The sequence below is a fragment of the Nicotiana tabacum genome, chromosome 9 (assembly GCF_000715075.1).
Source record: "Nicotiana tabacum cultivar K326 chromosome 9, ASM71507v2, whole genome shotgun sequence".
NCBI classification, from domain to species: domain Eukaryota; kingdom Viridiplantae; phylum Streptophyta; class Magnoliopsida; order Solanales; family Solanaceae; genus Nicotiana; species Nicotiana tabacum.
The window spans coordinates 48069026-48081568 of record NC_134088.1 but is presented as its reverse complement, the minus strand read 5'-3'; the positions used below and the strand labels follow the sequence as shown (position 1 = coordinate 48081568).

The following is a 12543-nucleotide window of genomic DNA, read 5'->3' as shown; positions in this document are numbered from 1 at the left end:
GCAGGCCATATTCTGAACCCGGGATTATTTTACAAGAATAGTATAGATGGCACTTTAGATTCAGAGGTGTGGGTTGGATACCATAAATGTATTGAGAAGTTGGTCCCCGATGCAGCGATGGTAGATCAAATAGGGGAGGAGTTTGGTAGGTACACACAAGCGGATAGCCTATTTGGTTTACAGGCGGCTATTAGAGCCAGAGACATAAGGTCGCCGGGTAACTAACTTTAATATAGATATCCTTATAGCTTTAATTTAATTTATTTGATTTACTTATAGTTATTAACTTCTAAAATATTTTTCTATAGTTGAATGGTGGATGCAATTTGGTCAGCAAACTCCAAACTTGCAAAAGTTTTGCCGTCAAAGTACTAAGCTTAACTTGTAGTGCATCTGGATGCGAGAGAAATTGGAGTGTATTTGAGCATGTAAGAAGCACATTTATTACATTAGTATATTTTATATTTTATTATTATTAGTATCTATTAATTAATTTCTACAACTTATGCGCAGATTCACTCCAAGAAAAGGAATAGGCTTGAACTATCGCGTTTCAATGATCTAGTGTATATTAAATACAATAGAATATTGAGGCGTCGTTATAAAGCTCGCGATACCATTGATCCAATTTTGTATAACATTGACGAGTCAAATGAATGGTTAACTGGAGCCCATGAAGATGAACAAGTGTATGTAGGAGATGATCTCGATTGGGGTACTGTTTCTATGGCAACTGGAGTTGAGGAGAATATCTATGATCTTAGAGGGAGTTCTTCAAGATCAAATAACAAGGGAAAGGGAGTAGCTACAAGTTCAAGTCGGTCCCTAATTGATGAAGACTCCGAGGATGAAGAAGAGGATAGCCAATATGATGCTAAAATTCTTGAAGTTCAAGAATTTGAAAATCTTGAAGAAGAATAGATGTTGCTTGTTTTAGTTTATGAATCTACTATGACTATTTATTGAGTTTTTAATTTTTGAATTGATATATTTATTAATATATTATTGCTATTGAGTTTTTAGTTATATATGTATAATATTTTATTTTTTGTATAAATTGTCGCTTCACATCAAAAAGGTGAGCACTTCGCTGCTCACCTCTCGCCTGCGGGCTCTCGTCGCTATTTCTCGCCGCATGCTATCCAAAACACTGATTTAGATGAAGAGATTTATATAGAGCAACCTGAGGGTTATGTAACTAAGGGAAAAGAAAACTATGTCTGCAAATTGAAAAAGAGCATGTATGGATTGAAACAAGCTCCAAGGCAATAGTATTTGAAGTTTGAATCTGTCATAGAAAAACAAGGGTACAAGAAAACTTTTTCAGACCACTCTGTATTCTTCCAAAAATTCTATGATGATGATTTTATTATCTTATTGCTTTATGTGGAGGATATGCTTATTGTTGGCAAGAATAAATCTAAAATTGCAGTCCTTAAGAAGCAGTTGAGCAAATCGTTTGCGACGAAGGACTTGGGGCCAGCAAAGAAAATCTTGGGCATTCAAATCCACTGACACAGAGATAGAAAGGAGTTATTGTTTTCCCAAAAGCAATACATTGAGAAGGTACTCAAGAGGTTCAATATGACAGATGCAAAAGTGGTTAGTACTCCTCTTGCTATATACTTTAAATTGAGTATTAGTCAGAGCACATCAATTGATGAAGAGAAAAAGGAGATGTCTCGTATTCCTTACTCTTTTGCTGTTGGTAGTTTGATGTATGTTATGGTTTGCACTAGACCAGATATTGCATATATCGTTGGTACTGTTAGTAGATTTCTTTCGAATCATGGAAAGGAACATTGGGATGCAATAAAATGGATATTAAGGTATATGAAAGGTACTGCAGATTTGAAGCTGTGTTTTGGTAGTGGCAAGCATGAACTTGTATGTTACACAGACTCTGAATGTATTGCGAGTATATGCAACACGGGCTAGAATGTTTCGTTAAATTGAGAAAATAATTCCTAAAATTTGATGCATCACATCAATGGTCCAGGGGAATATATGAGATATAAATCTCTCATTTTTGATAAGGTAAAGAATATTATTAAATTGGTACCAAGATGGTACAGAAAAAACATGAGACATTAATATTTTTTTCACTTAAATTCAGACAGCAATATTCAACTGAAAAGAAAGAAAAAAAGAAAATGATGGGTAAATGAACTCTTTGTGCCTTAATGTCCAGCAAAAAGTGTACACCAGGGATTAAAAAAGTATATATTCGGGTTATAAGCTACAAAGATTAGTTTATCAAAAGAAAAAAAAAACTACAAAGGTTATATGACTAGCAATTGTATAGCATCTGACCCAGCTAAGATCATATTCACTGAATAACTTAAAACAAACATATAAAAAGCCACCTCCACTCACTAGTTCTCAGAGGTCTATGGAATGTGTTGGGTCATGCCCATGTCGTCCAGCCAAAGGCCCAATGGCCTTATCCTATTATCTTTTGGTTTCCATTCCTATTCGGAATTGGATTCGATTTTTATTCCTATTTGAAGTTAGTTTTGGCTTTAAGAGAAAGTATCGCTCATTATCTATAAATAGAGCAACCTCGAAGAATTGCTCTACGCTCATTGATATAAGTTTTTGAAAGGCTTTAGCACATAAGAGTGGTTTTTGAGAGAGCTTCCATCAAGAGAGAAGAAAGAAGAAAAAGAATTCATTTTGTTGCAGAGTTTATTCCGACCAGCCAGCTTGAAATTACGTTTTCCGATTTGTTCACCGTTGGATTGGGTTGAATTTTTGACTGAGTGTTCCTAACATCTTGATCTTTGATTTGAACAAATGGAGATCGGATTTGGAAGGCCGTAGCATCCGAATTCGAGCCTTGAACAGCAACTCCGTTTTTGTGATTTCTCCTCTTTCTTCAATTGATTTGTTGTTGCTATTGCTGCTCCGTGTTTGACACTTGTTGTGTAGCCAATTTGGAGAACTTTGTAACCCTCTTATTGTTATAGTGGAGCCTTTTGGATATTTGTGATCCCGTGGTTTTTACCTTCGATTTGAAGGATTTTCCACGTTAAAATTTGGTGTTCATTATCTCCTTTATTTTCGGGTTTGCCAATTCCTTGACATAACAGGAATGAACCATGAAACTGATAAGATATGAGATTCTGTTTCTATTTTAGATATGATCTTTCCCACGCTTTGCATTTGCAGGAGCATCTGTAATTGCTATACCTGATATTAGCTGTTAACTATTATCCTCAATTTCCAAGGTAAACACATTATGGCAAACATTAAGTGACCACAACACAAACATGGAATAAGATAGATATGGTATACAGGCAATAGAAGATTCAAAGAGGAAAGAAACTGAATTGCAGTAAACATACCCTGTTCATATTCCCGTATCCGACGTTCGACATTTTCAACATCTGCTGCTTGCCGCAAGATACCTTCAACTCTCACTCCTGGAAAATATTGTAAAATCAGCACCATGAAATGAGAATGCACAGACATTAAATAACTAAATAAACTTTACAACTAACGAGAAGCATTAGTTGAATATTATAGCTCAATAGAACTTTGGCATATGTGTACCCAGAGATACTGCACTTAGGACACCAAAGCAGAGAGATGATGTACCTAGTTCATCTTCTGGCTGAAGTAAATGCTTTATTTATAATCCTTGACTACACAAAATAATGTATTCCAAGTTCTAGAAAATGTCAAAGTAAAAGGGTCTCAGAATAGCTTCCTAATTTATTGTTCAAGCAGCAACTCACTGATACCTCCATTCACTGTTTTATATATGTACATGTAGTTTACCTATTTGAATTCATTAGTTCCAATCACTTCACTTTCTAGAAAAAAAAATTGCCATAAATCTATAATTAGGAGAAACTAACTGATCAGATGTAGGTCAACAACAAGCAGGGAGGAAAAAGGAATTTAAGAAATGAGTAGGAAGTTCTTGTAGAGCGTAGGTAGGATTTTCCGAAAGACATTGTAATTGCACCACATTAATCATTTTCTTTAACAGGCAGATGATGATGCATTCAACTTCTAAAAATTATTTTCTTTAAAATGATTCAATCTCCTTAACATCTTCATAAAGAGAACTGACTCTTTTTTCCTCAACTAGTTAGTGATACAAGGATAAAATGCATACCGAACTGAGTTATACCTTCTCAGCGACCGAAAGAATCAATTTTTGTTCCTCATGGTTCACAGGAACATTGGTTCTGTGAGAATGAAGAGCAGAAAAAGGCGTAGTAATGACCTGATTAATACAAGACACCTATGTATGTGTCAAACAAAATACACATGTATTCATCCAACGGAACTTCTATTCTATGAACCTGTACTCCCCCCCCCCCCAAAACTTGGAACTTGTTTAAGCTTAAATTATGCTCAGTTCTAAATTAGATGGATAGTGTATGTGCGGATGAGTGTGTATAATGTTGAAATGTGTTCGGGATGGTAACATAAGTGTTGGAAATGACTTGGTGATGTGTTGAGAACGAGAACAACTTGCAGAACGACTTTCCAAGCACTTAGGGAGCATAAGTTGTATGCTAGATTCTCTAAGTGTAAATTTTGGCTCGAGGTAGTGGCATTCTTGGGCCATATTGTTGCAAGTGAAGGTATTAAAGTAGATCCATAGAGAGCTGGATCCGGAATTTGAAGTTATGGGTTCCGATTTTAGCCCTATTGAGTTAATGAGTTCTAAATTAATAATTTGTACATAGTAAATGTATTTCTTAAGACAAATACAGGTTTTAAGCTACTGAGCTCTATCAAACCCGTACTTCAAACTGTACACCGGCCCCTGTCCATAGAAAGTAGAAGCAGTCCAGAGTTGACCAAGACCGACGATACCAACAAAAATTCAAAGTTTCATGGAATTGGCCAGGTATTATAGGTTCATTTAAGGTTTTTTTACTCTTGCTGCGTCATTGATAAGGTTGACAATGAAGAAAGAGGCAAAGTTTCAGTGGTTCGACACCGGTGAAAAGAGTGTCTAAGAGTTGTGACTATAGCACCGGTGTTAACCTTGCCGACAGGTTCGGGTGCTCTCGCCGTGCATGGTGATGCTCAGACAGTTGGGTTGGGATGTGTATTGGTGCAAAATGATAAGGTCATTGCCTATGCTACAAGGCTATTGAAGAACCATGAACAGAACTAGCCCATCGTGATTTGGAATTAGCCACGGTGATGATCGCCTTAAAATTTGGTGTCACTACTTTTATGGTGTACATTTTGAACTATATACAGATCACAAGAGACTCCAATAAATTGTCTTGTTTTATTACCAAGAAATCCCCAATGGCCAGTGGCACAAGGTTTGAAATTCGATGGATAATAGGCATTGCCTCTCTACTCTTCTCCACTTAAATAACAAACCTTTCTTTGTAGTAAGGTTCAAAATCATGATGTGTGCCTTAAATGGTTTGGAGTTGTCTTGAAGTGATATGGTAGCTGTGAGAAGGCACGGGAGAAAATATGTTATTGATATTGAATGAACAATACAATACAAGAGGTCCTTATTTATAGCTATACTATACAAGGACATACTACTCCTCTACCAATGTGGGACAATACTACACTATATATATGCTGTAAACTAACACTCCCCCTCAAGCCGGTGCATACAAATCATATGTACCGAGCTTGTTACATATATAACCAATACGAGGATCAGTGAGAGACTTGGTGAAAATATCTGCAAGTTGATCATTCGACCTCACAAACTTTGTAGCAATCTCTCCTGAAAGTATCTTTTCTCTAACGAAGTGACAATCAATCTCAATGTGTTTAGTTCTCTCATGAAACACCGGATTTGATGCAATATGAAGGGCAGCTTGATTATCGCACACAAGTTCCATCCGACTGATTTCATCAAATTTCAACTCCTTGAGCAATTGTTTGGTCCAGACTAGCTCACATGTTGCCATAGCCATTGCTCGATATTCTGCTTCTGCACTAGACCGAGCAATTACATTCTGTTTCTTGCTCTTCCAGGACACCAAATTTCCTCCTACTAAAACACAATATCCAAACGTAGAACGTCTATCAGAAGGTGATCCTGCCCAATCAGCATCTGAGTATCCAATGATCTGCTCATGACCTCGATCCTCAAAGAGTAACCCTTTTCCAGGAGCCAATTTTATATATCGAATAATGCGGACAACTGCATCCCAATGACTATCACAGGGAGAATTCATAAACTAACTTACAACACTCACAGGATAAGAAATGTTGGGTCTAGTCACTGTGAGATAATTTAATTTTCCAACCAGCCGCCTATAGCTTGCAGGATCGCTAAGCCGCTCCCCCTGTCCTGGCATAAGTTTAGAATTCGGATCCATCGGAGTGTCAACAGGTCTGTAACCTATCATCCCCGTCTCCTCAAGAATGTCTAAAGCATATTTTCTTTGAGAAATAACAATACATGAGCTAGACTGGGCAACCTCAATATCTAGAAAGTACTTCAATATGCCTAGATCCTTAGTTTGGAAGTGCCGGAAGAGATGCTGCTTCAGATTGGTAATACCATCCTCATCATTGCCTGTAATAACAATATCATCAACATAGACTACCAGATAAATATAGAAACTTGAAGCAGAGTGCCGATAAAACACAGAGTGATCAGCTTCACTACGAATCATGCCAAACTCCTGGATAACCGTGCTGAACTTACCAAACCAGGCTCGAGGAGACTGCTTTAGACCATAAAGTGACCGACGCAAGCGACATACAAGGCTACGAGACTCCCCCTGAGCAACAAAACCAGGTGGTTGCTCCATATAAACCTCATCCTCAAGATCACCGTGAAGAAAGGCATTTTTAATGTCCAGCTGATAGAGGGGCCAATGACGAACCGCAGCCATGGATAGAAAAAGGCGGACTGAAGCCACTTTAGCCACGGGAGAGAAGGTATCACTGTAATCGAGCCCAAATATCTCAGTATATCCTTTGGCAACAAGACGGGCCTTAAGTCGATCAATCTGTCAATCGGGACCAACTTTGACTGCATAAACCCAACGACAACCAACAGTAGATTTACCTAAAGGAAGAGGAACAAGCTCCCAAGTACCACTTGTATGTAAAGCAGACATCTCGTCACTCATAGCCTGTCGCCATCCTGGATGAGACAACGTTTCACCTGTAGACTTAGGGATGGAAACCGAGGACAAAGAAGATATAAAAGCATAATGGGGAGATGACAGACGATGATAGCTCAAACCGACATAATGAGGATTAGGGTTAATTGTGGTTCGTATACCTTTCCGAAGTGCAATCGGTGTACTAGGAGCAGGGTACGCAGCAGGAGCAGGATCAGGTGCAGGACGAGAACCAGTTAGGCCTGATGGAAGACGCAAACGACGATGATAAGTAAAGAGTGGTATTTCTGTGGCTGGGAAACTAGGGGGAACAACACTAGACTCCTCAACGATTGGTATGGATGAAACCTCTATGGTCGAAGATGGAGGAGGAGCTATAGTAAACTCTTCAAAGGTCGGTATAGGTAAGACCTCAGATATATCATGGTGGTCAGCAGAAGTAAAGAAAGGTTTAGACTCAAAAAATGTGACGTCAGCTGACATAAGGTACCTACGAAGATCTGGAGAATAACAATGATATCCCTTCTGAACACGAGAATAACAAAGGAAGACGCACTTAAGAGCACGAGGAGCTAACTTATCTTTCCCAAGGGCTAAGTTATGAACAAAACACGTGCTCCCAAAAACACAAGGTGGAAGAGAGTATAAGGCTGACTGGGGAAACAATACTGAATGCGGAATCTGATTCTTGATGGGAGATGAAGGTATCCGATTAATCAAATAACAAGCTGTGAGAACTGCATCGCCCCAAAAACGCAACGGAACACGAGATTCAATTAGAAGTGTGCGAGCAGTCTCAATAAGGTGCCTATTCTTTCTCTCAGCAACCCCATTTTGCTAAGGGGTATTAGGACAAGATGTCTAATGAATAATTCCTTGAGAAGTCATAAACTGCTGAAATTGAGAAGATAAATATTCTAAGTCATTATCACTGCGAAAAATGTGAATAGAAACACCAAATTGGTTTTTGATTTCAGCACGGAAACTCTGGAATATAGAAAATAACTCAGAACGATCTTTCATTAAGAAAAGCCAAGTACATCTTGAATAATCATCAATGAAACTAACAAAATAACGAAATCCCAAGGATGAACTGACTCTACTAGGACCCCATATATCAGAATGAACTAAGGAGAAGACAGACTCTGCATGACTCTCAACACTACGCGAAAAAGAGGCTCGGGTATGTTTCCCAAGTTGACACGACTCACAATCTAATGTAGACAAACTGGATAAACTAGGCACCATCTTCTGAAGTTTGGATAAACTCGAATGTCCTAAACGTCTGTGGATTAGATCTGGAGGATCTGTAACTAGACATGTTGTGGAAGGACTGGGTGAGTTAAGGTAGTAAAGGCCTTCTGATTCACGTCATGTACCAATTGTCTGTCCCGTACTGCGGTCCTGCATAATAAAAGAATCGTCAATAAAATATATACTACAATGGAGGGCACGAGTCAAACGACTAACAGATGCAATACTAAAAGGACAACCAGGGACATAAAAGAACGGAATCTAGGGTGATAGAAGACAAAGGATTAGCTTGTCCAACTCCTTTTGCCTTAGTTTGACATCCATTGGCTAAAGTAACAGTGGGAAGAGACTGTGAATATACAACAACAACAACCCAGTATAATCCCACTAGTGGGGTCTGGGGAGGGTAGTATGTACGCAGACCTTACCCCTACCCTGGGGTAGAGAGACTGTTTCCAATAGACCCTCGGCATCCTTCCCTCCAAGAACTCCCCACCTTGCTCTTGGGGTGAGTCGAACTCACAACCTCTTGGTTGGAAGTGGAGGGTGCTTACCATCAGAGCAACCCACCTTGTCTAATGAGCATCAACTAGGAAGATAAAATAAAATACAACTAGAGATGTGATCAGAAGCGCCTGAGTCCATGACCCATGGGCCAAGAGTGCTAGACTGGGAAACACAAGCAAAAGAATTACCAGTAACAGAAGTATCAGTCTGAGCAACTGAGGCTACTTGTGGAGATGTCTGCTTACTTGCTCGATACTGAAGGAGCTCATTATATTCTTCTTTAGATAAAGAAAATCCCTGGTTACCTGGAGTCTCGGTCTGAGCAATGTAAGCATTTTTGGGTGGACGACCATGTAAGGAATAGCACATTTCATGAGTGTGTCCAAGTTTGTGACAATAAGAACACTTGGGTCTAGATCTTCCAAAACGACCTCCTCCTCGTCTATTCTCCATAGTTTGAGATGCCCGAACATCCACTGTCTGGGATGCGAGAACAGAGGAATCAAGTGTGTGTGATGGTTTTTGATTTCAGCACCAAATTGGTTTTTGGTTTCAGCACAGAAACTCTGGAATATAGAAAATAATTCAGAACGATCTTTCATTAAGAAAAGCCAAGTACATCTTGAATAATCATCAATGAAACTGACAAAATAACGAAATCCCAAGGATGAACTGACTCTACTAGGGCCCCATATATCAGAATGAACTAAGGAGAAGACACACTCTACATGACTCTCAACACTACGCGAAAAGGAGGCTCGGGTATGTTTCCCAAGTTGACACGACTCACAATCTAATGTAGACAAACTAGATAAACTAGGCACCATCTTCTGAAGTTTGGATAAACTCGGATGTCCTAAACGTCTGTGGATTAGATCTGGAGGATCTGTAACTAGACATGTTGTGGAAGGACTGAGTGAGTTAAGGTAGTAAAGGCCTTCTGATTCACGTCCTGTACCAATTGTCTGTCCCGTACTGCGGTCCTGCATAATAAAAGAATCGTCAATAAAATATATACCACAATGGAGGGCACGAGTCAAACGACTAACAGATGCAAGACTAAAAGGACAGCCAGGGACATAAAGAACGGAATCTAGGGTGATAGAAGACAAGGGATTAGCTTGTCCAACTCCTTTTGCCTTAGTTTGACATCCATTGGCTAAAGTAACAGTGGGAAGAGACTGTGAATATACAATATTTGACAAAAGTGATATATTACCAGAGATAATATGTTATTGATATTGAATGAACAATACAATACAAGAGGTCCTTATTTATAGCTATACTATACAAGGACATACTACTCCTCTACCAATGTGGGACAATACTACACTATATACATGATGTAAACTAACAGTAGCCAAAAGGAAAGTTTTTGGAGTTAGACAAGGATTCGAACACAAGGATCCTTCGCTTCACTCACGATAAATGCAAGTAACGAGCAAAGGTTAAAGTAGCCGAGAAATAGGTTCACGCCATAACCTCGCATCGAGCAAGTTAGTGTGAACCATGATTTTGGTAGGCCTGGCAAGGGACCAAGCGGTGCAGTAGGGAGAAATCGTGTGAGTAACGCATTTGCCAAGACGGAAGGCAGCGCAGGGCTAGTATTGGTGTTGCATCCCCCCCATAATTGCACGAGAAAAAGTACACTCGCGTAACGCAGCTAACACAAACTATATTTAGGTGACGGTTGGGAAAGAGTGAAAAAGCAGAGTTACGCCTTGTTGCGTGAGTATCACAAAAGCCATTCCTTGCCAGGCCACCAGGCCGAGCAATATTCTCGCGTCATGCAGGTAACGTGTGAAAGGCTCGGTTAGCCAACAAATATGAATAGAGCAAGTTCGGGTAGAGAGAACAAAAATTGAGTCTTTGAGTAACGGCTTGGTTCCAAAAGAGGGACTTCCTCCCAAGGATGAATCCAACCACCCAAGTAAATTCATTTATGATACTTTGGCTCAAATACAACCTATTAATGCTAGTCCTATCAATCACATTCATGGAATTTTTCTAAAAAAGGTAAGAATCAAGATATGGTTCTCATGTCAAGTACAAATGTTAATTCTATAGAGCCATAGCTCCGGCAACATGTGAACTTATATAGCGACAACATTTATTCGAGGAGTTAACTTCAGAAAGGCAACGCAAATTAAATTGATTTGTGTCAACAAAGCTGCAATAAGCATTGCACTTGTTGCTCTTGATCTAATATTCATGAGAGGACCAACTTATAGATTGATTGTCATTTTATCCATAAAATACAAAACTTATCTCCTCTAGTTTTGTTGCCTCAAACAATCACTTGGCAACAAATTCACTAAAAGCAGTCTAAGGATCAAGGATCAAATATATGTGGTGGCAAACTTAGAGTCTAAGATCTCTATACTCCATTTTGGGAGTCTAATAATTGTTTACCCGAAAAACAGATAGAGTTGAATTTATACGTAGTTCTAAGGATACGTGGTATAAATTGGTACAAATCGGAAAGTAAGTAGAAATATATTGACTGTATGAAGAATGAAATACCAACCAAATTGAAATAAAAAATTCTTTTATGAACAAGCAAGATGAATCAATATATATAGCTCACAATAGGATAATCTAAATATCACTATCTTTTTTCTCTGTGAATATCAATAATATGAGAGTGTATCAATGCCTTGATGTCCCCTTTTACAGAAATAGTAGCTATGCCTCTTATAATGGAGGTATCCTACTTTGGATATAATTAAAAATACATAGTGGAGAGCCTGTGATAGAATAGCTTTTCCATAATTCCCGCCGAGATTCTCTCTCCTTAGTGCGGCTGTAACAGGTCTTGTCCCTTGGCTCGACCTCGATCGGACTTGGTATTGGTAGGTTTCTAGATTTAGAGCCCGATATTGACTCGGGGCACGGTATTGACTTGGGCTCGATTTTGGACGGTCTCTGGTTCTCAATCTCGATAACGCCGCTTCGCATCATAGCTCGATTTGGACTTGAGCTCGGTAATGACTTCGAGTTCGGTATTTGATCGGTCCCAGAAATTTGAGCTCGGTAACCCGGCTTCAGATCTCGTACCCAATATTATGAAGATGACCTTCGGTCCATTATTGTCCCAATCTTGACTAATCATACGAAGATCGAAACCGGTTTCGACCATATACAGATAGTCCCCTCGTTTCTCGGGAAGAATGTGGCGAGAAACGACATGATTTTCAAGCGGTATGACTCGATATATACTGACGTTTGCATCGAGCCCCACCGTGACGTATGTGATAAATGTCCTGTCGGTTCAGTAACCAAGGCATTAAATGCGTGTCAGACGATAGTCGGCCATTGATGATATTGAACCGGCATTGCCAACCCTATAAATAACTCCTCTTTTTATCATTTATTACTTTTACATCTTCAATTTCTAAATCTTCTAAGTTCTTTCTTGCGTCTTCTGAATTCTTCATCTGTAAACTTGTGATTTTCACTGCAAAATCTCTCTTTAAAACACCAAACCTTCGTCATCTCCTTATTTTCAATCTTTAAATCCAAATGGCGAAAACGTCAAAAACCGTTCCCCAAAAAAAAAGTGCTTCTTCTTCGCGTTCCGCCGGTGACAAAACACCGGTGGAGCCACTACTGAAGGAGTGCGTTCCCGGTGGGTGTGTTCTTACTTCCGATTTTAAGATCGATAAAGCCTCGTCGGTTCCCGGTCGAAGTGAACCAGTAT

General features: G+C 39.2%; 1 protein-coding gene across 8 annotated transcripts in view; it reads right to left on the bottom strand.

Annotated features, from left to right (window-relative positions):
* The window catches only part of LOC107795882 (rho GTPase-activating protein REN1-like), a 102008-nt gene that overhangs the window by 65250 nt on the left and 24215 nt on the right, over positions 1–12543 (bottom strand). For all 8 annotated transcript variants that reach the window (XM_075221664.1, XM_075221666.1, XM_075221665.1 and 5 more), the window contains one exon: positions 3348–3425. In XM_075221664.1, the coding sequence (XP_075077765.1) occupies positions 3348–3425 (78 nt within the window). The remainder of the gene's footprint in view (positions 1–3347; positions 3426–12543) is intronic.